The following is a 27,119-nucleotide window of genomic DNA, read 5'->3' on the forward strand; positions in this document are numbered from 1 at the left end:
GCGCGCTCACGCTGTTCGCTCCCAGGGGTGGGGGAGGGTGGGGGAGGGTGGGGGAGGGTGGGAGGGGGTAGTTGCCCACGGGTCTCCAGACGACCCGCGCTCCCCAGACGCAGGGACGCCTACGTGCCGCGGAGCCTTCTGGGAAATGTAGTTCAAAGGCGACTTCCTGCCGCTAAGCTGACCAAAAAAAAAAAAAGAAAGAAAAAAATAAAGGCGTCTTTCTCTCGCGCACGCGTACTCCAGTCACACGGCCCCTGACGCTTTCGGGTTGCGCCCCTTCTTTGTCCTTCGCCGCCCAGAGAGAGGCGAGTGTGGGCGTCTCTGCGCGCGCGCCCGCATGTCCGTGCGCGCGCCCCCCGGCTCCGCAGCAGCCCCGCCAGGATTCCGCCAACCCAGGGGCACCGCACGAGGCCCGCGGCCCGGGAGACGTGTGGGCCGGGGGCGCAGGCAGGCCGGGGGCGGGGCGGCGGCGAGTCTGGGGGCGCTGGGGCGGGTCACGTGGTTCCTGGGCCTGCGCGTCCGCCGATGGAGGCCTGGGGTCGGTGCAGGCGTTTGCGGGTGTTTGGGCCGAATTTCCTCCGGGCCGGTGGGTGGGAGGCGTGCGGGGCTCTCGCGGGGAGGACCTAGGGTTCGTGTCTGGCGTGCAGGCTTGCAGGCCTTTGCGCCCCGGCGCGTGGGCGGGCGGGGGTTCGGCGTTTGAGGGCGGCTTGGCAGGGCGCGGGATGAGTGAGGGGGCGTGGGGTCTGCGCCCGCGTCCGGGGACGCTCGCGTTCATGGATGTGGCCTTAAAGTGTGCCCCCGCCAGGCGTCCGTGGCTGTCCGGGGGCCGCGAGCCCGGGGCACGTGCGCCCCGCGGGGCTGGGACACCCCCCCCCCCGCGCCCCGGCTGCGCAGGGGGTCTGGGGTCCGTGGGACCTTCCCGCCTCCACCCATCCCCTGGCTGTGCAGAGGGTCTGAGGTCGCTGGGATCCCTCCACCTCCTGGTGGTACCTCCCGCTCCGCTCCCCCCTGCCCCCCTCTCCCCCGGCTGCGCAGAGGGTCTGGGCTCCTGCTGTCAGGGTGATTTCCCTGTGAACCTCCAGTCCCCCACCTCCAGTTCGGCTTCACCAGGCTAGCTCTGCTTCTTATCCGTAGAGTTGTTTTTAAAGGCTTCTCTACTGAAACAAAAAACCCAAAGCCAGAGGGAAAAAAAAAAAACCCCAAGTAGTTTTTGGCAGCAGCTGGCTGCTGAGGCTTGAAATGCTCTCTCTCTGCTTGTGGGCCACCTCTGCCACTTTGGACCCTCCACTCACGGTTTCTGGGTCTCACGTTTATTTCCTGAAAATGAGGGAGTGCCAGGAAAGGATTTCTTTCTTTTTTCCTTCCTTCCTTCTTTCCTTCCTTTCTTTCTTCTTTCTCTCCTTTCTTTCTCCCAGTTCTGATGCTTTTTGCTGTCATTAACACTTTTAGTTATTTGAATTATTTGTTGTTTGTTTCACCTGTGTGGGGTGAACTGAACTGTGTTCTTGGGTTAAGCGCTTTACATTTAAAAAGATAGTGTTCATACTTTTTTCTAAATTTTTTTATAAGTAAAACATTTTTTTTATTTTTTAAAGATTTTTATTTATTTATGTGACAGAGACAGAGATCTCAAGTAGGCAGAGGCAGGCAGAGAGAGAGGGGAAAGCAGGCTCCCTGCTGAGCAGAGATTGTGACCCAAGGTGAAGGCAGAGGCTTAACCCACTGAGCCACCCAGGTGCCCCTTCTTTTATGAATTTAAAATGGGTTCATTGTCAGTTTGGAGCGACTAGATAAATAGACTCAAAATCATGATCCCATCAGCAGGAGACAGTCACTGTTAATGTTTTGATACATTTCTTGTAGTCAGTTGATGTATGTATAATTTTAGTACAGCTTTATATTTCTTTAACGAAGCAAAATTGGGAGTATGCCGTTTGAAGGCATTAGGATATATTACAGATATCTTTTGTTAAGGTAGACTGTTTTGTTCCATGGGGGGAGTTTTTTCAGCTGGCCCCTGAGGACTTATCTTCCTTTTGTTTTGTTTGTTTTTGGTTTGTTTTTAGATGGGCTCCACATCCGGTGTGGAGCCCAATGCAGGGCTTGAATCCATGACCCTGAGATCCAGACCTGAGCTGAGAGGGGGAGTCAGGCACTTACTTAATCGGCTGAGCCATCCATGTGCCCTCCTTTCTTTTGTTTTTATCCTTATTTTGCTGTGGTGGCATTAATTCTGGACAGGGGACTGAATGGCGCCAGTATTGGAATGAGGCCTTTGCCCACCCTCACCCCCCAGTTTTGTTGAGGGGCTGTGACTGCAGGCCTTCGGGGACACCGAGTGGGGCCAGTGGGCTGGATCTGCCACTTCATAGGTATGTCATCGATGTTGGGCAAGTTGCTGAACTTCTGAGCCTTAGAACTTTCTGTAATGGGTACTGGATGCATTAAGAAAAAAACCCCAAACAGGGTGCCTGGGTGACTCAGTGGGTTAAGCATTTGCCTTCCGCTCAGGTCATGATCTTAGGGTCCTGGAACTGAGCCCCCTGTTGGACTCCCTGCTTGTTGGGAAGTCTGCTTCTCCCCTCCCACTCCCCCTGCTTGTGTTCCCTCTCTCTGTGTGTCTCTCTGTCAAATAAATAATCATTAAAAAACAACAAACAGTATGATGTATAATGCATCTGTCATAGTAAGTAATAACTTATTTTTTACTATTCTCTACCTTCCCCCTGAAATTCCTTCAGAACCTGATGCTAAGTGGAACTACGCGATGGTGACGGTTGCCTCCTCGTTCTGGAAACACACGTGAGAGCTGTCACAGGGAGAGCTGCGTGGTACGCAGGAAGCTGCCAAGGTACACAACACTAGCAGTCTGGTTAAATTGGGCCAGTTGTACAGAGAAGGGTTTAGACTTCTGTTTGCCGAGAGGACATGTGGGAGCTATATAAAACAGCTCGGGAAAAACTTTTCAAAAGTTTCAGTTTTCAGAAATGTATTTGTTTAAATTCAGAGTGAGGTTGAGTCTACATTTTTTTGAATACCAAATGGCGTTAGAAATAACATCACCACACTGAGGGCTTGTCACACTTGTTCCCTTGAAATTCTCAACTCCGTGTGCTTTCTGTACCAAGTCTATACCTGGTTTTTTTCCTTTGAGAGGGAGTGGGGAGGGGACGGGGGAGAAGGAGAGAGAGAGACTCAAGCAGACTCCCCACTGAGCATATCTCACACAGGGCTCGATCCCAGGAGCCCAAGATCGTGACCTGAGCAGAAGGCAAGAGTTGGACGCTTAACTCACTGCCCCCGCAGGTGCCCCTTAATTCTATGTCATTTTGACATGACCAGTTTTCTACTTTTGGTAAGTTTTCATTGAAACCTAAGTAAACTTCACTGAGTAGCCTTTGACAACAATTACAAAGGAAATTTTAAAATGACACTGTGAATTTAAGGAAATGGTTTACATGATAAGCATAGTTTTATTTGTCACAGTGCCAGAATGTTTATTATGTGAAATGAAGTGAAAGTATAATGCAAAGCAAATGCCATTTGTTGTCAGTGTATTTTCCTGGTTTGCGGCGTGTGTGTACAGGGGCGGTTGTGTGGATTTAATTGGCCTTTTTTTTTCAACCATGCAAAGGTTTTTCCTTTTTTTTTTTTTTTTAAGATTTTACTTATTTATTTGATAGAGAGAGAGATCACAAGTAGGCAGAGAGGCAGGCAGAGAGAGAGGGGGCAGCAGGCTCCCCGCTGAGCAGAGAGCCCGATGTGGGGCTCAATCCCAGGACCCTGAGATATGACCTGAGCCGAAGGCAGAGGCTTTAACCCACTGAACCACCCAGGTACCCCAACCTTTTTTTTTTTTTTTTTTAAGATTTTAAAAAATTTTATTTATTTGACAGAGATCGCAGGCAGGCAGAGGGAGAGGGGGAGGCAGGCCCCCTGCTGATCAGAGAGCCTGATGCAGGGCTGGATCCCAGGACCTTGGGATCATTGTAACCCACTGAGCTACCCAAGTGCCCCTACATATTTTAATAGTTAAATTTATTGACTGTTTTTCTTTTAATTATGATTTTTGCTTTTGCATTATGTATAGGGAAAATTTTCCCCAAATTACACAAATACTGTGGGTTGTTTTTTTTTTTTTTTTTTAAAGATTTTATTTATTTATTTGACAGAGAGAGATCACAAGTAGGTAGAGAGGCAGGCAGAGAGAGTGAGAGGGAAGCAGGCTCCCCGCCGAGCAGAGAGCCCGATGCGGGACTCGATCCCAGGACCCTGAGATCATGACCTGAGCCGAAGGCAGCGGCTTAAACCACTGAGCCACCCAGGCGCCCCTGTGGGGGTTTTTTTAAAGACGTTTTCACATTAAAAAAAAAAAAAGATTTTATTTATTTATTTGAAAGAGTACAAGCAGGGAGAGCAGCAGAGGGAGAGGGAGAAGCAGACTCCCCACCAAGCAGGAAGCTTGCTGCAGGACTCCATCCCAGGACCCTGGGATCATGACCTGAGCCCAAAGCAGATGCACAACTGACTGAGCCACCCAGGCGCCCTCCCTGCTTTTAAAATTAACATATAATGTATTATTTGTTTCAGGCATACAGGTCTGTGATTCATCAGTCTTAACATAACACCCAGCGGTCCCCAAAACACATACCCTCCCCAGTGTCCATCCCTGAGCCACCCCATCCCTCATACCCCCCTCCCCTCCAGCAACCCTCAGTTTGTTTGCTGACATTAAGAGTCTCTTGTGGTTTGTCTCCCTTTTTGGTTTCATCCTGTTTAATTTTTTTCTCTTTTCCCCTATGATCCTCTGTCTTGTTTCTCAGATTCTACATATCAGTGAGATCACATGATAATTGTCTTTCTCTGATTGATGTAATTTCACTTAGCATAATACATGTCATTGCTAATGGCAAGATTTCGTGGGGTTTTTTGATGGCTGCATAGTATTCCATTGTGTATATATACCACATCTTCTTTACCCATTCATCTGCTGATGGACATCTAGGTTCTTTCCATAGTTTGGCTATTGTGGACATTGCTGCTATAAACATCAGGGTACCTCACTTCTGTTTTCTTAAGGCATTGTTGTGGTTTAAATGGAAATCCATATTGAAGGGGTGCCTGGGTGGCTCAGTGGGTTAAAGCCTCTGCCTTCGGCTCAGGTCATGATCTCAGGGTCCTGGGATCGAGCCCCACATCGGGCTCTCTGCTCCGCGGGGAGCCTCCCCCCACCCCCCGCCTGCCTCCCTGCTTACTTGTGATCTATGTCAAATAAGTAAAATCTTTAAAAAAAAAAAAAGAAAGAAAATCCATATTGAATTAGTTTGTTGTAATGTGAGAGACAAAACTAGCCTTATTTTCTTTTAAATATTAGTCACTTCTGTTCATAAAACAAGCCAGTTTTACTCATGGCTTTGAAATGCCTCATTTGGGGTGCCTGGGGGGCTCTGTCCATTAAGTGTCTGCTTTCGGCTCAGGTCTTGATCCCAGGGTCCTGGGATTGAGTCCCGCATCAGGCTTCCCGCCTGGGGGGCTCTGCTTCTCCCTCTCCCTCTGCTCCTCCTCCTGCTCGTGTGCATGGTCTCATAAATAAATAACACCTTAAAGAAAGAAATGCCACATTTATTGTCTGCTAAATTCCTATGTATTTGAACTGTAATGCTTCATGCATCTGCATGTCTTATGGAGACAGTATCAAATGTTTTTAATTGTACCCGTTAATATTATGTGGACCTGTTCACATTCATTATTTTGTAATTTTAAAAAAAGATTTTTGTTATTTGGGAGTGTGCATGTGTGCTGGGGGAGGGGAAGAGGGAGAATCTTCCAGCAGTCTCCCTGCTGAGTGCAGAGCAGAGCCTGACTCTTGAGATCACAGCCTGAGCCAAAATGAAGAGATAGTCACTTAACCAGGTAAGCCACCCAGGTGCCCCAATTACTGTGCATTTCTAAAAGTGTCCAAGCTCTTCCTGAACCTTTTTTCTTCCAGATGAACTTTAGAATTGCTCCTTAAAGAAAACGTTTTTGAGATTATGGTTGGAGTCAACTGAGGATATAAGTCATTTGGGGCTAAATTACTTCACTGGGAAGTCTTCCTATCCCAGAGCAAGACCAGATTGTGCATGTATAAAGGCTCTTTTTATAGTTCCCATTGGTTGTTTCAGTGTCTTTCATATGGGTCTTACATGTTTCTTGTCCGAAGATAGTCGTACATAATTTCTGTGTTTTTTTTCTTTTCTTTTTTTAAGATTTTATTTATTTATTTGACAGAGAGAGATCACAAGTAGGGAGAGGGGGAAGCAGGCTCCCTGCTCAGCAGAGATCTTGACCTGAGCGAAAGGCAGGGGCTTAACCCACTGAGCCACCCAGGCACCCCTGTGGTTTTTTCTTTGAGAGTAGATTTTATTTCCCGTATACATTTTTTTTTTTTAAGATTTTTTATTTATTTATTTGGCAGAGAGAGATCACAAGTTGGCAGAGAGGCAGGCAGAGAGAGAGAGAGAGGGAAGCAGGCTCCCTGCTGAGCAGAGAGCCCGATGCGGGACTCGGTCCCAGGACCCTGAGATCACGACCTGAGCCGAAGGCAGCGGCTTAACCCACTGAGCCACCCAGGCGCCCTCCCGTATACATTTTTGCTAGAAACCTCGAAACAAGTGGCACCTGGGTGGCTCAATTGTTAAAAGTCTGCCTTCGGCTCAGGTCATGATCCCTGGGTCCTCTGCATTGGGCTCCGTGCTCGTTGCGAAGCCTGCTTCTCCCTCTCCCACTCCCCCTGCTTGTGTTCTCTCTTTCGTTGTGCCTCTCTCTGTCAAATAAATAAATAAATAAATAAATAAATAAACCCGAATAGTTTCCCTATTCCTTAAGATTGGTTGTCTGGGTATGGTAATGGAGGTCATAGTTTCTTACTTGGTTTGTATATGTTGCTGAATTTGGCCATCATGTCTCACTGCTGCAGTCATAATTATGGCTAATACCTGTGTAATGCTCACGTGTCAGCTTCTGTTCTAAGATACGTGTATTTTCACTATCTAAAGGCATTGCTTCTTGTGTAACTCGAAGAAACCTCAGTTAGTGTTTCTGAGCTGGTGCTGAAGTTTGAATCACAGAAAGACACGAAAGGGAAGAAGCGCTTGTTCCTTTAGGTGGTGTCTGTTAGTATGATTCGGGGGCAGCAGGCCGCTTGTGTGTGTTCTATGGAAATGCAGTGGCCGGACATGAGAGCTAACTCAAGGATGTACGGTGTGTGTCTGTGCAAACACGCACGTGCCGTGCTTCGAGGAGGGAACTCCTTGAGCACAGATCAGAGGAGCCGTGGTGCTGCGGTCCTGCTGCTTAGCCGCTGTGCGTCACTTTGAAGACCGCGTGGGTTTGGTAACCCGGAGGTTCTATTAAATGCCTCTTCGCCTTGTCTGTGAGGGTCAAATTATAAAGTGCTCAGAGAGAATTCACATGTTATCCTTTGTTACTACAAGGAATACTCACTTTCCATTTATTATTTCATTTCTTCCTCAGAATCCCACTGTTAAGTGGACCCAAAGGTCCACTTTATCCTCACAATTTTAACAAGTAAAAAACTGAGGCTTAAAAGCTAAGAAAGGAACATTTGGCATAAGGAGGGCCATTACACCATGATTAAAGCATAATCTTCCAGAAATATACAACCTCCGAATGTCAAACAATATGGCTTTAAACATTTAATGCAAATATTAATATGATTACAAGGTAAATTTTACCAATTTATAATCTCATTGAGAGATTTTAACACGCTTCCATCAGAAGTTGCTAGAACTGGCTGATGTAAATTGAGGGGGTTGTGGAAGACTTTCTCTGCCTTGTAAAGATGAAGTTTGTCTTCAACTTCATCAAGTTGGTGGAAATTCAAGTCTTTTTTTTTTTTTTTAAGATTTTATTTATTTATTTATTTGACAGGGAGAGAGAGATCACAAGCAGGCAGAGGGGCAGGCAGAGGGAGAGGGGGAAGCAGGCTCCCCGCTGAGCAGAGAGCCCGATGCGAGGCTTGATCCCAAGATCCTGGGATCATGACACAAGCCGAAGGCAGAGACCCAACCCACTGAGCCACAGAGGCGCCCCTCAAGTCTGTTTTAATATAAATCACTTAAGCTCTCCAAATTCCCATCTGTCTGAAATAGAGTTGTACTTCGTTACACCTGTGAGAGCGATTGATGACCCAGTGTCCGGAGTGAGCAGTGAGTGGTTAGCAGAAGTTCTTTATGTCTGGTATTTCTGGATCTGGCTGTCACAGACTTTCGTTCTTCTGCACCATATCCTGTTCTTACCCTAGGCAGCCCCGTGTCCGCCATTCAGAACCGCAGGTGATCGTGAACGCCTGGTTCCTAGCAAGTGGGGAAGAGATCGTAGGTGCAGCGTGAGTATATGCCTCAGAGTGCCTTCATTTCTAAGTCCACAGATCCCGGTCACCCGCAGAAAGGCCTGCCCATGCGGTGTGAGGAAGGAGCTCCTGGAGCAAGGACCCTGCTCCCGGTGTGAGAGGCACATCCACAGCCTGGCGGAATTCAGGAGCAGTGCTGAGGAGGCTCCGGGTGCAGCAGGGCTCAGAGCTACTCATCTCGCAACAGGAAATGACCATGTTACAGGTGAGGTGACTGCTGCTTTGTTTTCCAGGGGACTGGAAGGGGTGGCTCTGTCTTCTAGGGAAACAAGTGTAAGTAGTCGAGAGGTCATGGGCCACCAAGGCCCCCTTTCAAGGGCCAACTTTATTAACAATAGGGCCTTGAGAAGGTCTTATGATTTGAATTTTTTGTTTTGTTAGGGAGAGAGTGGGGGGGGTGCACGAGGAGGTGGAGGAAGGACAGACAGAAGAGGAAATCTTTCTTTTTCTTTTTTTTTTTTTTAACAATTTTTTCTTTTTTATTAACATATAATGTATTATTAGCCCCAGGGGTACAGGTCTGTGAATGGACAGGTTTACACAGGAGAAGAGGAAATCTTAAAAAGATTCCACACCCAGCACAGAGCCCAACAGGCTCGATATCACAACCTTGAGATCATGACCTGAGCCAAAATCTAGGGTCAGATGCTTCATGGACTGAGCCACCCAGGCGTCCCCTGAATTTTTATAAACCATAGTGTCCTACATAATTAATGAATTTGAGCTGCAAACTTGGTTTTCTAATTTTTAGCTGTTGTAATAAGAAATAAGAATGTTTCTGTGGGTTGCATTATCCAAAGGTAAAAGTAAGTTTGTTTTTCATAGAAAGTAAATATTTCTTGGTCATGCTTTGATGAAATCTTTGAATAAATGATATAGTGTGGGTAATGTCCTCAGAGAAATGTGGTAAATCCATGGGTATTACGGTCATTTTTCCTAGTTTTCCACATAATGTGACCCAAGGGGAAAATACCAAAGCACTTAGTAATCATAATTGTGTATTTAAGTACCTCTTTAATTGTGAAGCAGAATTCACATATGGAAAAGTACCTAAAATGTAAAAGTACAATTTAATGAATTTTTACCAAGTGCATACACATGAAGCCACCATTCAGGTCAAGAAGTAGAACATTCCGGGACGCCTGGGGGGCTCAGTTGGTTAAGCTGCTGCCTTTGGCTTGGGTCATGATCCCAGGGTCCTGAGATCGAGTCCCACATCGGGCTCCTTGCTCAGTGGGGAGCCTGCTTCTCTCGCTGCCTCTGCCTGCCACTCTGCCTGCTTGTGTGAGCTCTCTCTCTAACTCCCTCTGACAAATAAATAAATAAAATCGTAAAAAAAAAAAAAAAAAGAAGAAGAAGAAGAAGTAGAACATTCCCAGCCCAGATGAGGCCCTTTCTGTGCCAATCACAACCTCTTCCTCCTCACACAGAACTGGGACCCTGACTTTTGTTGTAACCATTTCTGTCCTTCTCTTTGTAGTGTTCATCCTTTAACACTGCAGTTTGGTGTCGTCTGCTGTAGTGTATAGTAATTTGTGTTTGTTTCTTTCACTTAACACTTTGTTTATGAGGTTAATTGCAAGTGCAGCCCGCTGTCCAGTGAAGGCAGCTTCCTAATATCACCAGAATCAGTGTTCAAAATTCCAGTTGTCTTGTAAAACTGCAAATCGTTTGAAGTTTGTTCGGATCAGAATCTGGGTAGGGGCGCCTGGGTGGCTCAGTGGATTAGGCCGCTGCCTTAGGCTCAGGTCGTGATCTCAGGGTCCTGGGATCGAGCCCCGCATCGGGCTCTCTGCTCCGCGGGGAGCCTGCTTCCTCCTCTCTCTCTGCCTGCCTCTCTGCCTACTTGTGATCTCTCTCTCTGTCAAATAAATAAATAAAATCTTTAAAAAAAAAAAAAAAAGAATCTGGGTAAAGTTCATACGGTGCAATTGGTTGATCTGCTCTCTTAAGACCCTCTTAACCTATTGGGTCTTTTTTCCTAGCCCCATTTTTTTTTTTTTTTTTTTTAATTTACTTGACAGACAGAGATCACAAGTAGGCAGAGAGGCAGGCAGAGAGAGGGGGGAAGCAGCCTCCCCCCTGAGCAGAGAGCCCGATGCGGGGCTCGATCCCAGGACCCTGAGACCATGACCTGAGCGGAAGGCAGAGGCTTTAACCCACTGAGCCACCCACCCAGGCGCCCTGCATTTTTTTTTTTAAGATGTTATTTATTTGAGAGACAGCATGAGTGCGTGAGCTGAGAAGAGGGGCAGAGGGAGAGGGAGAAGCAGACTCGTCCCTTAGCAAAGAGCCCGACATGGGAACTTGATCCCAGGACTCCAGGATTATGCCCTGCGCTGAAGGCAGACGCTTCACTGACTAACCCGGGCGCCCCTCCTCACCCCATTTTTGGTGGAAGAGGCCAGGCGGACTATTCTGTGGATTTCCCATTGTCTGGGTTTTGCTAGTGTTGCTAGTGTGTTCTGTAGAGCTGTGCTGTCCAATACAGAAGTCACCGGCCACATCAGCTGATTCCATTTAAAATGATTAAATCTAGGGGCGCCTTGGTGGGTCAGTAGGTGAAGTGTCTGCCTTCAGCTTTGGTCATGATCTGAGGGTTCTGGGATTGAGCCCTGTATCTGCCTCCTTGCTTGGCAGGGTTCCTGCCTCTCCCTACCCCCTGCTGCTTCCCCTGCTGTGCTTTCTCTCTCTTTCTCTCTCTGACAAATAAATAAAATCTAAATAACATAAAATGAATAAGTAGAATAAAATAAAATGATTAGATTTAGCCCTGAGTCACACTAGCCACATTTCAAGTGCTCAGAAGCCCTGAATTAGCACAGATAAAGAATATCTCCCTCCGGGGCGCCTGGGTGGCTCAGTGGGTTAAGCCTCTGCCTGGGCTCGGGTCGTGATCTCAGGGTCCTGGGATCGAGCCCCCCATCGGTCTCTCTGCTCAGCAGGGAGCCTGCTTCCGCCTCTCTCTCTACTTGCCTCTCTATCTACTTGTGATCTCTCTATATATATCAAATAAATAAAATCTTTAAAAAAAAAAAAGAATATCTCCGTCTTCACAGATCTGATCTGGAGGCTTGATCAGATCCAGGTGTCTCTTTTTTTGTCAAGAGTATTTCAGAGGTTTTGGTATATCCTTTCAGGAAGCAACTCCTGTCTGCTTGCCCCTTTGTCATGCTAGCAGCTGTCTGTGGTTGTTGCCTTGATGGATTATTTCCATAGGGGCTACTAAATGATGCCCTGCATTGACCTCCTCTTTTTCTTCCAGTTCTTTTTTTTTTAAGATTTTATTTATTTGACACAGAGAGAGAGATCACAATTAGGCAGAAAGGTAGGCTGGTGGGGGGAGTGGGAGGGAGGGGGCTATGGCGGGAAGCAGGCTCCCTGCTGAGCAGAAAGCCTGTTGGCCTTAGATCCCAGGACCCTGAGATCATGACCTGAGCCAAATGCAGAGACTTAACCCACTGAGCCACCCAGGCGCCCTTCGTTTTGAAAATGAAGCTTTTTAGCAACTCAGTTCAGTTTTTTTCTGTTGTGCTTCTTTGTATGTTCTTTTAATTTGTAAATATGCTTTATCTGCATCTTTCAAGGTGATTATATATCTCTTCTTAATCTGTTAGTGTAGTGAATATCTTTTTTATTTTTTTTTTATTTTTTATTTTTTTAAAGATTCATTTATTTGACAGATAGAGATCACAAGTAGGCAGAGAGGTAGGCAGAGAGAGAGAGAGGAGGAAGCAGGCTCCCCGCTAAGCAGAGAACCCGATGTGGGGCTCGATCCCAGGACCCTGGGATCATGACCTGAGCTGAAGGCAGAGGCTTTAACCCGCTGAGCCACCCAGGTGCCCCTATTTTTTTAATTTTTAATGTTAAACCAATCTTTAATTTCTGGAATAAACCAACTCAGTCTTGATGTATTTTCTTCCATACATAGTGTGGTAGCATGTCGGTTAGGATTTTCACAACAGTGTTCATGTGTAATTTGGCCTTTGTTTTTCCTTTCTTGTAATATTCTTACTGAGTTTTGTTATCAAGGTTATGCTTGTATCAAAACGTTTAGGGTTGTGTTCTTGCTTCCATATTCCGTAGTTGTTTAGTAAAATAGGAATTTTGCATTAAATGTCTACAGAATTAACTAGTAAAGCTATTTTTTTGTGAGGAGTTTTTATGTTGGAGGTTGTTTTTTTTTTTTAAGATTTTATTTATTTGTCAGAGAGACAGAAAGAGTATAGGCAGGCAGATCGGCAGACAGAGGCAGAGGGAGAAGCAGACTCCTCGCAGAGCAAGGAGCCTGATAGAGGACTCAGTCCCAGGACCCTGAGATCATGACCTGAGCCGAAGGCAGACGCTTAACCCTCTCAGCCACCCAGGTGCCCCTGTGTTACAGTTATTCTCATTACACAGTTAAGTCCTGTTGAATATTTACATTGGCTACAGAATTCTTTCTTTCAGCACTTTTAAAATGTTCTCCTTTCTTCTGGCCTCTGTGCCTTTGAATAAGACATCTGCAGTTGATTGAACTGCTCCCTGTGAGAGTCATGTGACTCCTCCTTTGTCTGTATTCCCTAGCAATTGGGTTGTGATGTGTTTGGTCGGCTCTTTATGTCTGTCCAGTTGGGGGTCCAGTCTGTCTCCTGAGTCTGCCACCTTATGCCTTTTGCCACATTTGGGGAGCGTGGAGCTGTCACTTGTTCTGTCTGTCACGCTCCTGCTTTTCTTCTCCTGGGACTTCTGAGATGCGTTTGATGTTGTCTGGCCCTGTCCTGAGCCCGAGTGTCTGAAGCTCATTTTTAAGTCTTTTTTTCTCTCAGTTACACAAAATGGGTACTTTCATTGACTGGCTTCAGGTTTGCTGGCCCTTGTCAAAGTGTGTGATGTCCTGTTTAGGTGAGGTTTTGTATTTTATGATGGTATTCTGGATTTTTTAGCATGCATATTTTCTGGTCATCTCAGGAGGCTTTGGGACAGAAATCCATCATGACATAAAATCCGGAAACCTTTCTGAGACCTAGATTTGGTTATATCACTCCTATTCCATGAGTCATAGCTAGCTGTTGGCAACAAGAGCATGTCTAGCCCAGGGGTGCCTGGGTGGCTCAGTCGGCTGGGCATCTGACTCTTAATTTCAACTCAGGTCATGATCTCAGGGCTGTGGGATCAAGCCCTATATCAGGCCTGTGCTCAGTGGGGAGTCTGGTTGAGATTCTGTCTCCTTCTGCCCCTCCCCCCAAATAAATCTTTAATTAAAAAAAGAAAGAAAAAGTGTCTAGGTCGGTTAACTCCAGTTAGCCCCCCCCCCTCCCCGTGGCCTTTACTCGAATCCCTACCTCACACCCTCTGATGCTGTCTAACTGAACCATTTGTACTTCCTGAATTCCAGCAGTTTGGGGGTCTCATTGGAGCTATTGGCTCCCAGGATGCCTTTGCATCCCCATTTTTTTTTTTTACGAGTTTTTTTATTTGAGGAAGAGCGTGAGCATGAGCAGAGGGGAAGGGCAGAGGGAGTGGGAGAAACAGGCTCTTCGCTGAGCAGGGAGTTGGACATGGGGCTCGATCCCAGGGATCATGACCTGAGCTGATGGCAGACCCTTCACTGACTGAGCCACTCAGGCGTCCCGCATCCCCATTTTGTGGGAAGCACTGCTAATTTCCTAAAACTCATCTCAAGCTTTGTCTCTTGGAAAGAGCCTCAGTTGATGCTCAGACTGATGCTCTCGCTCTGACCCGTGTTGTGCCCTCCGTTCATTTCTGCCTCTGCTATTACAGTGGCTTATTGTAGGAACAGGTGTGTAGGTTCGCAGCCCTCTGCAAGGCTGTATGGCTTTTTAAGCTGTTTTACTCTCTTTCTTTTGGTGCCGCTTCTCCACTGCCGCAGCTGTGGTGCAGTACACATTTTGTTGGTGGTTCAGAAGATGTAAAGTTGTGAGCTCCAGTTGTCAGGTATCCTATGAACAGAGGGATGGAAGGGTGCGTCATGGCATTTTCTCCCAGAGACGTGATGTGAAGGAGTCACGGTCATCATTCTCCGTGGCTTGCTGTGATGGAATAACGTGTGCATGTCACACAGCAGCCCTTGCTGCGGGTTCACCGGGGTTGTGCTCTTACAGGAGGTGTTCTCGTTTGAAGATTTATCTGTGGACTTCACCCAGAAGGAATGGCAGCTCCTGGACCCCAGTCAGAAGGACCTGTACAAGGATGTCATGCTGGAGAACTATAGCAGCCTTGTGTCCCTGGGTAAGGCAGCTCCCCAATGACCTGGTGGGCCCAGATCCTCACTTTCTGAGTTGCCAAGAGCTCTGCAGCTTCTGAAATCTCTAGTGGTTTTGGACCTGAATTTAGGAGATTGAAAGTTCCTTGCACTGTGACACTAGGGACAGCATCTGTACCTCACCTTGGGATAATGAAGACTTGTTTTCCATGTGCAGCTCTGAAACTGATCAGGATGGTGGTGGTGTTACCATTAGTAGTCGGCACCAGTGCAAGGAACGTCCTGTATTTCGTGTACCGTTCACACGTGGCCTTATTTACAGAGCAGTTTTGTGTGGCTGGTACGATGATTCTCCTTTTAAGTAACTTTCCCAAGGACTGAAAGCTAGTAAGTGGAAGTATCTGGATTTGAACCCAGGCAAACTGGTCCAGAGCCTCTGAAGTGAGTAATGGTTTTGGGTTTGGATTATAGAAGTCAGAGAGTCTTAGACCCCAGTAGCCACCAGTGAAGACCGTTGCCTTTGAGAATTACTTATTCTGTTGATATGCCAGTGGGTAGCTTCACTATGTCCCCCTGATGCCAGACCTTGCTCGTTCTTCAGAGGCCCTAAACCCCAAGCAGTGGGGGCCACGGCTTTTGTGTTTTCCCCAAACAGGGTACGAAGTTATGAAACCTGAGGTCATCTTCAAGTTGGAGCAAGGAGAAGAGCCGTGGATCGGAGATGGGGAAGTTCCAAGTTCAGACGGTCCAGGTGGGTGTGAGAACCAGACAGATGCAGGACGCAGAGACTCAGTCTCAGCTGTCAGTGGGCTTGGTGAAGTGTGCCCTGGAGAGGGCTCTTCCCGAACCCTGCAGCTTTCATGCTGATTCATGATAGCTGATGTGAGCTACTCACGTAAGTCACACTTAGATGTGGCTGCTCTGCTTGTGGCGTAAAGCAGAATATTCCTGGCTTGTCCAGGACATGAAGTATTCTGGCTGTCAGGTCTGGGACGGCGACTTCTTGTTTGGTTTTCTGACATATTTAGTCTCCTTCTGTCCTCTGTTCACTGACTCATACCTTCAGGAGGTTTCCTTTGCTCTCATTCAGGCATCTGATGCCCAGAGAAGTGCCCAGGGGAGCAAGGAAGTCCTCCTCGTTCCCCCAAACAGCGGTCCTTTTCCTCCTTTTGTGAGATTGACCTCTGCTCTACTTCTCCTGTGGATTAGACACCATGGAGCACCTTGAATGTTCTCTCTTCGCATTCTTATTATTTCAGACTCTTGCCTTTGGAAACTATCTTTTTAACTTCTCAAGTGACACTTGAAACCAGGCGCATGGTGTCTCATTCCTGAATTTTCCAAATTGCTCGATGGGTCTAGAGTCGTAGCTTTTATAAGTGTTCTCAAAGGATACCATGAATTTCAGTTCCTAAAGCAGCCAGCTGTCTCTGATCAGTTTTCCAGCCCTACTCATCTGCTAAGTGACATCGTTTCAGGCTCCCTCGAAAGTAGACCCTGAGATTACATGTCTGAGTGCCATGAGTTTACTATGATGGGAGAAAGAGCAGTGAGACTGGGGAGAAGGAATGGCAATGTGTGTGGTGGAAGGGGTGTGACCCATGGCGACTGTTGGGAGCCCCATGGGGCCTGGAAGCTGGTCACCCTCTAACTCCCATTTCTCCGGGCTTGAGCATTGCCTTGGGGGTGCTAACTCCCCAGAATGTCCAGAATCCGTGCATACAGACCCAGCACGCTGTGTGGCTTAAGGATTGTTTTGGGCAGAGGGATGTGGGTCCCTGGGGTAGGCCCCACAGTCTGCCCGAGGTGCTGGTCCCTCTGAATATAGCTGAAGCGGCAGGAGCGTCTGCTACAACCTGTGGCCGCTTCCTCCAGGATCTCCCCGGTCTGAATCTGTGCAGGCTGTCAGCTGTTTATCCCTTGCCCCAGTTCATGACCAACTCCATTTAAACGTTTCTCTGTTTTCAGGTGTAATATTTCTTCTCTGCATCTGAATGCTTGATCATGCTTCATCTTAGTCCTTTCTGCATAAACTCTGTTTCTGCTGCATTCATACTTACAGAATGTTCCTCGACTGTTCCAGCTAAATTTTTCTCATTTTTTTTCGGAAGTTGCATCCCAGACCTGATCACAGTGCATGTAATGTTCTTTAGCTGATTGTTCCCTGAGCTGTGTGCATGCATAAACGCAAGGCTTATAGTTTATATCCACTTACGTGTCAGACAGTATTTATGCAATAAGCCCATTGTTTTAATTCAGGTGCTTTTAGCCAGGTGTGCATTGGATTACCTGGGCATTTTTTTCCAACAGTAAATGTTATGGATTCATTACTGGTAAAATTGATTCAGTACAGCGGTGTAAATGTAGTTTTAAAATGGAGTGTTCTAGAGCTGGAGTTTGTAGTTTGAGGAACCTCTTGTGATTCTTATGCGCCCCTCATTCATTGATAGCCTCCATTTGAATGATGACTAATGATGATTGGAAATAAAAGACCTAGAAAACACCTTAGAGAAGCATACAAATTAGTTAAGAAGTTAAGATATTTACGTTTATTTTATTATTATTTGTAAAGATTTTATTTATTTATTTGTCAGAGAGAGAGCGAGCACAGTCAGAGAGAGTAGCAGGCAGAGGCAGAGGGAGAAGCAGGCTCCCTGCTGAACAAGGAACCTGATGTGGGACTCGATCCCAGGACGTTGGGATCATGACCTGAGCCGAAGGCAGCCGCCCAACCAACTGAGCCACCCAGGCGTCCCTAGTTTGTTTGTTTGTTTGTTTTTTTAATTCAGCATTTAAACATTGAACATTTATGCTTTACTGCAGTGCAGTGCACTTGTAGTCTAAGTTAACTAAACAAGGCCTGTGTGTCAGGGTCCTCAGGACCACTGTCATGTTCAGAGAGCTGCGAGGAGGACTCGGGATATTGTCCTTTAGCTAGGACTTCTTAACAGCAACATAATGACAGCTTCCTCATCAGCGAAAGGGCACAAACAGAGGCTGGAGGAATCCGGGGGCAGGTGTCCTGTGCTGCTCCCTCATTGAGGGTCACTCCAACAATGAAAGGGTAGTAATGTGTGTAGTGTTTCTGCACAGGAAAGCTCACTAAAGACCCTGCACCCGGGGACCTCTGCCTGTCACACAGCAGCATTGCAGACCCCCAGGACAGCAGGTGCTCAGCACAGGGAGCCCTGTTATATCAGCTGGGGAGTGGTGCACACACTCCAGAAAGCAGCTGGCAGCCAAGGGCTACCTTGCAAGTAGCCATGTACCATAGAATGTTGAAGAGATAGTGATGTCTTTTATTCTTCAGGTGTTGTGCTGGGTGGTGTGGGTTCCTTAGTGAGCATTGGAGATCAGTTCCCTGCCTATGCAGGGCTTACTCTCTCCTGGGAGGAAAAAAGAAATCAAGTTGGAATAACCAGGGTAAAGCCCAGACCCTGAAAGTTCGATCATAGACGTAAATCAGATAGATGATAATAGGGTAGAGGATTTGTTGCTCTCCTTAGGCTGCCATAACAAAATACACAGAGATAAATAGCAGAAAGCTGTTGGCACAATTCTGGAGGCCAGGGTCGAGGCACCTGTGTGATTGGGTTCTGATGAATGTGGTCGTGCTGGCTTGTGCATAGCTACCTTGTGGCCTTGTGGCTTTGCCCTCATGTGGCCTTGCTTCATTTGTGCAAGGGGTGGGGGTGAGGTCTGCTCTGGTGTTTCTGAAAAGGATTCTAATCCTTTTGGATTAGGGCCCCATCCCTTGTTCTCATTTAACCTTAATTGCTTTGAGATCCCATTTCCAAATATAGCCACACTGATGGTTAGGGCTTCAACATAGAGGTTTGGGGGTTGGGGGGGGTTAAGGGGGCTGCACAAACATTCAGTGCACAACACAGTCACGTGGAGAAGCCAGTTCTAGACACAAAGACCAAAATGAGTGAGCTGTGTGAATTGGGGGAAAGTGTTCCCTGAAGGAATGACAAATATGAATGTATTAGGTCAGGAAGGGACTTGGTGACTTCAGGACAACAGAAAGGAAGCCTTTCTGTTTGGAGGTCTGTGTGCCAGGGAGATAGAGGCTGTGCTGTGTGTGAGACCTAGGTCATACATTGACTTGTAAGCAGTAGGAAGGTGGTTAGATTGATTCAAGTAGTTTTAAATTTAAAAAAGTAATTTAGGGGCACCTGGGTGGCTCAGTGGGTTGAAGCCTCTGCCTTCGGCTCGGGTCACGATCCCGGGGTCCTGGGATTGGGCCCTGCGTCGGGCTCTCTGCTTGGTGGGGAGCCTGCTCCCCCCACCCCCGCCTGCCTCTCTGCCTACTTGTGAATTCTGTCTGTCAAATAAATAAATTTTTTTAAAAAGTAATTAAAATAAAAATTTTACGTTTTCTAAAAAGATTTTATTTATTTGAGAGAGAGAGAGAGAGAGCGTGTGCGCACGCACGTACAAGCAAGGGGACGGGTAGAGGGAGAGAGAGAGAGAAGCAGACTCCCCACTGAACAGGGAGCCTGATGTGGGGCTTGATCCCAGGAACCTGGGATCATGACCTGAGCTGATGATGCTTAACCAACTGAGCCACCCAGGTGCCCTGATTTACATGTTTTTTTGTTTTTTTAAAGATTTGTTTATTTGAGAGAGCATGCATGCAAATGGAGGGGAGGGCAGAGGGAGTTGGGGAAGGAGACAAGCAGAACCCTACTGAGCACGGAGCCCCCCGGTCCCATGACCCTGAGATCATGAGTTGAGCTGAAAACAAGGGTCGGGCACTTAGCCAACTGAGCCACCCAGGCTCAGATTTACATTTTTAAAAGTTTGACCCGAGTGCATTGTGGAAAATGTAATGGGAAGCAGGGAAACCAGGTGGAAGGATATTTCACTGAGAAAAGTGGAGAGAGTTGGGGTATCTGGGATATACCACAAATGACCAACTATAAAGCAGTCCCATTTTTCTAGTGAGAAAAAAGTAAAAATTTCCAAATGTGTACTTAGTCTAACAATGTAATATTTAAGGTAATGCAAAGTTGTGAGTTTAATTTACAAAGACTTCATTTTCTGCTCTCACATTTCCTATGACCACTTTATTCAGACTCTTAACCTCTATCTCAAAACTAATATTTCTATACTAGACTCTGATTTTAACCACCAGACCTCTTTTTCCCTCATCCCCTATCTTAGGGTATTTTCAGTGAAAGAACACATGGGTCTTAAGGTTTTGTGCCTGAACAGATTAAATGAAGGACGATGCGTTCCATGAAATGGCTGTCTTGGTAATAATATTGAAAATGTACTTAGAGGGCGCCTGGATGGCTCAGTGGGTTAAGCCGCTGCCTTCGGCTCAGGTCATGATCTCAGGGTCCTGGGATCGAGTCCCGCATCGGGCTCTCTGCTCAGCAGGGAGCCTGCTTCCCTCTCTCTCTCTCTCTCTCTCTCTGCCTGCCTCTCTATCTACTTGTGATCTCTCTCTGTCAAATAAATAAATAAAATCTTTAAAAAAAAGAAAATGTACTTAGAAAGTTTCACAATTCCAGAGAATTTAAAAATGGGGAAAAGTTCACAAATGATTTCTCATTCTTCAAGCTTGTAATGGCTTCAGTAGTTCCTCTCAGTCCTGTTAATTTTTTGTCTTCTCCATTAGAATGTAAACTTCACAAGGTCAGGGGCTGACTGTTTCCTGTCCCCAGGGCCTCACGCACTCAGGGTGGAGGAAATCCTCTCCTCAGAATATTGGATCAGTCTTTCTACCCTCCTTTCTTTGTTCCTCTTTGCTCTTGATGAATTTTTTACATTTCCTCTCCATTTTATAAACTTACATTTGACAAAACCAGAGGTGACTTACTATACTGCTTGTATCTTATTCCTTTTTATAGAATTTTCTTTTCTTTTTTCCCTCTTACCTGGAGAGATTTATGCTAGGGACTGAGAGACAACCTTCTGAAGCTTTCATCCCTTCAAATAGTGTTGCTAGTTTTGTGTTCTGTAAACATAGCCATAGAAGAGGCACTGGGGGAGCTCAGTCCGTGGAGTGTCTGCCTCTTGGTTTTGGCTCAGGTCATGATCTCAGAGTCATGGGACTGAGCCCTGTGTTTGGACTCCAAGCTCAGTGGGAAGTCTGCTTGAGATTCTCTCCCTCTGCCTCTCCCCCTACTTTCATGCCCACTCCCTCTGAAATTGATTAATAACCCAAAAAAAACCCAACTATGGAAGCATTCACAGGCTTTTCTTTCTTTATAGAACAAGTTTTGCAAGTAAATGGTCACATGACATGGCAGCAGGATAACCAAGAGAAGCTTAGAAATATGAAACAAGATCATGAATGTGATGCATTTGGGAAAAAATTCAATCTGAGCATGAACTTTGTTCCGTTAAGGAAATCAAACAGTGAAGATGATGTAGATGGATTACTTTTAAAACATCACTTTGATTTACTTATTCCAAAAACAGATTATGGAAAAACGGAAGCAGGTGGCTTAAGTGTATTTGATAAGTTGTTTCTCCATCCCAAACCTGAGGAAACTGATAATTGGTTAAAATACTATGAATATGATAAATATGATAAAATTAACTCTAAGAAGTCACAGATTATCATATATCATAGAAACCGTTTAGGGGAGAAACTCTATGAATGCAGTGAATGTAGGAAACGCTTCAATAAGAAATCAAGTCTCATTAAACATCAGAGCAGACATATAAGAGAGATCGCCTATGGCTGTGGTAACTGTGGCAAAACCTTTCCCCAGAAGTCACAGTTTATTACGCATCACAGAACTCATACAGGAGAGAAACCTTATAATTGTGGCCAGTGTGGGAAGGCCTTCTCCCAGAAGTCGCAGCTCACATCCCATCAGAGAACACACACAGGAGAGAAACCATATGAATGTGGTGAATGTGGGAAAGCCTTCTCCCGGAAGTCACATCTCATCTCACACTGGAGGACACACACAGGTGAAAAACCCTATGGATGCAACGAATGTGGGAGGGCCTTTAGTGAGAAGTCAAATCTTATTAATCATCAGAGAATTCATACAGGAGAGAAACCTTTTGAATGCAGAGAATGTGGGAGAGCTTTCAGCAGGAAGTCACAGCTCGTTACACATCACAGGACTCACACAGGAACAAAACCCTATGGATGTAGTGATTGCAGAAAAGCCTTCTTTGAGAAATCAGAGCTTGTTAGACATCAGACAATTCATACTGGAGAGAAGCCCTACGAATGCAGCGAATGTCAGAAAGCCTTCAGAGAGCGGTCGAGTCTCATTAACCACCAGAGAACTCACACAGGAGAGAAGCCTCATGTGTGCATTCAGTGTGGGAAAGCCTTCTCCCAGAAGTCACATCTCATATCCCATCAGATGACACACACAGGAGAGAAACCCTTTGTATGCAGTAAATGTGGGAAAGCCTTCAGCAGGAAATCTCAGCTTGTTAGACATCAGAGAACTCACACAGGAGAAAAGCCCTATGAGTGCAGCGAATGTGGGAAGGCTTTCAGTGAAAAATTAAGCCTTACTAATCATCAGAGAATTCATACAGGAGAGAAGCCCTATGTGTGCAGCGAGTGTGGGAAAGCCTTTTGTCAGAAGTCACATCTCATATCCCATCAGAGAACTCACACAGGAGAGAAACCCTATGAATGCACTGAATGTGGGAAGGCCTTTGGTGAGAAGTCAAGTCTTGCAACTCACCAGAGAACTCATACAGGAGAAAAACCGTATGGGTGCAGGGATTGTGAAAAAGCCTTCTCCCAGAAGTCACAGCTGAATACTCACCAGAGAATCCACACAGGAGAGAAACCCTATGAATGCAGTCTTTGTAGGAAAGCTTTCTTTGAGAAATCGGAACTAATTAGACATCAAAGAACTCATACAGGAGAAAAACCATACAAATGCAGCGAGTGTGGGAAAGCCTTTAGGGAGAAGTCAAGCCTCATCAATCATCAGAGAACACACACAGGTGAGAAACCCTTTGAGTGCAGCGCATGTGGCAAAGCCTTTTCTCGGAAATCACACCTAATACCACATCAGAGGACACACACTGGGGAGAAGCCCTACGGCTGCAGCGAATGTAGGAAAGCCTTCTCTCAGAAGTCACAGCTTGTTAATCACCAGAGAATACACACAGGAGAGAAGCCCTACCAGTGCCATGAATGTGCAAAAGCCTTCTCCCAAAAGTCACAGCTCATTAATCACCAGAGGACTCATACAGCGAAGAAATCCTAGGACCGGGGTTACTGCTACTCTCTGACAGAGCTCTCAGCTCTTCGTACTTCAGAAAATACAGTTAGGGTAAACCTTCCAGATAAATAATTGCATCACATTTTACATCTATCTGGGTAATCTTTTAGGGTAGGAACTCTGAGGTTATTTAGGGAGAGCTTTCAGCAGGTTAACCTGTTTGTGTAAGAACCCTGAGAGTAGAATGAACCTGTGAGATGCAGTGAATTTCAAAACCCTGTCAGATATACAGTGGGAAATGAAAAGTAACGAGGAGTACCGTGAACATCAGAAAGCCTTGCAGAGGTGACACCTCATTTGCTGTTGGGAAATATCCTCACTGGGGTAAACCCAAGTCCAGTAAATGAAGAAGAACCCCATGAATGCAGCTAGTAATGTCCTATTTTCATCAAGAAGTCACAGGTCATTGTACATTAAGAAAATACTCTCAGGAATGAAGCTCAGTGGAAATGCTAAATGTGGGACAATTTTCATCAGGTAATTCAACCATATTGTATCTGGGGGGAATTCATAATGTGGGTCAGACTAACAATTTAAAGACCTTGGAAACATGTGCCCCTAGAAATAAGGCTATAAAGGGAAGCCAGGCATTTTTTAATAGGTGGGGTTATCAGAAATGCCCCATTCTAATGGTTGATGTGTTCACTCTGAAGAATGAAGTTTTTAAAAATGTGTGAATAAATCAAGTCATCGAAGCATCTGAATAAGACATTTCTCAGTGGTACTTAGGTTTATTTTCCTGTGTTACACAGTATGTGTCATATTTTGGAATCACATGTGTAAATGTAATTGCGAGCATGAAATGCACATACCATACCTGGTAGTGCCTCTGATGTCAGGACATACCACATGCTGCTGGTTTTTCTGTTTCACCGATACAGTTAAAAGGGAAATTGATAGAACACCTCTTACTGCTAATACACAGCTTAAGTAATAGCACCACATCCTTTTTCCTTATGGCTTGTTGGCATATAAAAGGGGTCTGTTGTTGCTGACCTTTTCTCTTCAGTTACGAAAGGCAACGTTATATAAATGTGTTTGCAACCTGAGAGAATTTATATAAAATCTGGTTAATAAGTATTTAAAGGCAGGAACCACTACCTAGCAATACTGACTCATGAATGAACAGAAGAAAGCAGGTGTGTGAACTCTATCACTCAGCTCTGACTCAGGCTAAATGGCAGTCATGCTATGCACAGTCTTGTTCCCATTCATCTTGGCACCTCTGTGCATCAAGTAGATGTACTTAAATACAGCGTGTATGTTACTTCACTCTGATGAAATATGATGCTGTGTGCTGTTACATTTTTGGTGTTTCTTAAAATACCTTGTAAAAAAACCAGCTGGAGAAGCCAATTTAAGAGTCACTGTTCAGAAAATGTAAAATACAGATTCTTGTGAGAAAAACATTTTTGGTGTATTCAAGGAAGCCTATTTTGCCTTCCTATGAATTTCTGTGACTATTGGATTGGTATTAAGAAATAGGATTTTCACTGTTGCATCATTTGAAATATCTGTGTTTCTCTTTTCATCACCAGTTGCACCCTCTAATGGAGACGCCTGCTGTGAACCTTTCATGACCAGCAGGGTTCGCTTTGGCAGTGCATGACCCATCCCTTAGCTTAGGTAGAACTTTGCAGTGTTCCTTGACAAAGTAAACAGTATTCTGTGTATGATGCTGAAATTCAGAGAAGTCCAGCCCTGATCTTGTTACTAGGCTTGGAAAAAATCAAGACTTCTCTCATACACAAGTTGCTTTCTCAGTATGGTGTCTTGCACTTTTGATTCTAGCAGTATTTTTTTCCTTTAGTTGACAATTTTAACATCATTGTTGAAAATTGGGACTTAAAACCACTGTACCAGGTTAAAAGTATCTAAGTTCTCAAGTTTGTATTCATTCTCAAATGTATGGACTTAACTACTTTTCTGCATAATACCTGAAAGTGATTTTTTTTTTAAGATTTTATTTATTTATTTGACAGACAGAGATCACAAGCAGAGAGGCAGGCAGAGAGAGGAGGAAGTAGGCTCCTTCCTGAGCAGAGAGCCCGATGTGGGGCTCGATCTCAAGACCTGGGATCATGACCTGAGCCGAAGGCAGAGACTTTAATCCACTGAACCACCCAGGCGCCCCCCTGAAAGTGATTTTTATCAACTTCATTTGTAAGACAGTAGTGACAGAGTGATGTTTTACTTTGTAGATTTCCCATTTTTAAATTTCAATCCATCATTGATTCTTTTTACTAGTCCCAGAGGTTGATTCATTAGTTCTTGGATTGAGCTTGAAGTCTGTTGGCTAAAAGTGACCTAATTTTGCTCACTTTAACTCTAGATGATTCCATTTACTATTAAGCAGTTAAGCCCGGTACTTTCCTCACTAAATAATAGAGCTTCGGCACTAGCCCATTGATGTAACACCCAAAAGCATGTTTTTTCCCTTAGTGCCAGTTACCAGTCATCCGAAGGGCTAATGCTGGTGGCAGAGGTCTCGTTTATCAGAACGCCTTCTGTGGAGGCCTGGCTATGTTGTCTAGAACTCACTAGGGACTCTTTCTGAAGTCAAAGAGGGTTTTGGTTCTGAAATTAGACATTTCTAATGTCTATCTTTTAAATTACCTTGGTAAACCATAAAAAAAAAAGTGACCCCACATTTCCACTCATTGGTTCCTACCACAAATCCCACCCCAAGAAGAAAACCAATATTACAGAGGGATTTATGTGTAGCTTCCTGGTGCACAATAGGTTATGTTTGTTGAATGTGTAAGGAGACCAGGGGGAAGGAGCATCCCCACCCAGGTTCCCCCACTCGCCTGCAGAGGACAATTCCTCCTGCATTCCTTTTACTAAATAAAGTCTGTTTGGGGACCTGTCCCAGGAGGGCTTTCTGTTCAGCGTTTCTCTGGGCTTTGGTAATCAGACACAGTTACCTCTGTGTGGACCTGTGTGCTGGACATTTTGATTTCAAGATCAACCCCTGTAGAGCCTGAGGAGAAGGAAACCCAAAGAATATCTGGTTTATCCAGCAATACCTGTATCAAAAAGCAGAATGCACATCAGTGGAGATTTGGAATCTCCACTGGAGGCTCTCTCATTGGCTGCTGATTCCAGCAATATGCTCCGGTTGTCAATTTCGCCGAACTCCTGAGTCTGTAAATACCAAACGGACAAGCTGGTCTGGCCCGAGTGTGGACACGCTCACCCCCACCATGACCCTTGTCCATTTCCCACACTTAGTAGTTACTTCAAGATGCACTTCCGATTATGCACTCCTCTGTTGAAATACCATGCAGCTAATTGTGGACTTAAAGTGTTCTGGCCTCATGGTAGAAGAGGACTTCTACACAAACCCAGCCTGTTATTTCTGAATATCTGTCCTCTTACATGGTACTTTTTTGGCCTCCTCAAACTACTTGCAGTTCCTTGAGGTTTCTATGGTTTCACAAAGCTTTTTGCCAATCTTCTGTCCCTGAAATGTCTGTGTTCCTTGTTAATGCCTGTCCACGCTTTATGAACCCGCACACGTGTGTTGTCACTGTGATAATATAACTATCACATGTCTCTTCCATTAGAAAGCTGGAAAGCTGGGACTACCTTCTTTGTATAGTTTTAATAACTGAAGCTGTGACATACAAGCGTGGGTGCTCTCGGTGGCTCCCCCCCACCCGCCCCACGTGCGGAGGCGTTGTCTACAGAGAGACAAGAACGAAGCCATGGAAACTCGTGCTCCAAGAGCTGCTGCTTCTGGTCTTGATGTCCAGGTTCACTTCTCCTGCCCTTTTCATGCCTTGATTGTTGCATTCTTCTATGAGATACTCTGAATATCCTTGTAATAAATCCTGATGTTAGCTTTGACTGGTTCAAGTTGTGTTTGTTCTTACAGCCCAGCTGTTCCTTGCACAGGAGGTCGGGCTGTGTCACGACTTGGACTCTCTGGGTTTGGAATGCAAGTGCTCATTGAGGACCAGCTGCTGTGAGGCAAGGAAGGATAGTGGGTCAGGGGGAGAGGAGGCGGCACAGAGGTGGTAGAGACGCTTGCCACGTCGGTATGGGCTCTGAAGCTAGTGCAGCTCAGGAGTGTCTCATGTTGGGCCCAGATGGGCAGGTCTCTGCAGTCCTGAGGCGCTCTGTCCCCAGAGGCCTGCTGCCCTGGGAAGGGAATCGCCCCATGTCAGGCAGTTCTTTTGAGCTGGGGCCAGCTCCACAGAAGCCAACAATGGGAGGCATCCTGCGGGCCACTCTCCCTGCCACTGGGCAGCAAGCTCTTCCTTGAGGAGGG

The 27,119-nt window shown here is 45.8% G+C and overlaps 1 protein-coding gene across 5 annotated transcripts in view; it reads left to right on the forward strand.

The window, feature by feature from the left end:
* ZNF84 (zinc finger protein 84) overlaps window positions 1-26,695 on the forward strand; it is a 68,267-nt gene extending 41,572 nt beyond the window's left edge. Inside the window, exons 1-6 of one of the 5 annotated variants that reach the window (XM_046024417.1) lie at window positions 312-2,372; window positions 2,742-2,851; window positions 8,425-8,618; window positions 14,518-14,644; window positions 15,274-15,369; window positions 20,844-26,695. In XM_046024417.1, the coding sequence (XP_045880373.1) occupies window positions 8,604-8,618; window positions 14,518-14,644; window positions 15,274-15,369; window positions 20,844-22,828 (2,223 nt within the window). In that variant the 5' untranslated portion in view covers window positions 312-2,372; window positions 2,742-2,851; window positions 8,425-8,603 and the 3' untranslated portion in view covers window positions 22,829-26,695. Of the gene's footprint in view, window positions 1-311; window positions 2,373-2,741; window positions 2,852-8,424; window positions 8,619-14,517; window positions 14,645-15,273; window positions 15,370-20,843 lie in introns of those variants that run through there. The other 4 variants (XM_046024421.1, XM_046024419.1, XM_046024418.1 and 1 more) reach the window with 4 other exon arrangements.
* Window positions 26,696-27,119: the final 424 nt, after the last annotated feature.

The sequence above is a fragment of the Meles meles genome, chromosome 12 (genome assembly GCF_922984935.1).
Source record: "Meles meles chromosome 12, mMelMel3.1 paternal haplotype, whole genome shotgun sequence".
NCBI lineage: Eukaryota > Metazoa > Chordata > Mammalia > Carnivora > Mustelidae > Meles > Meles meles.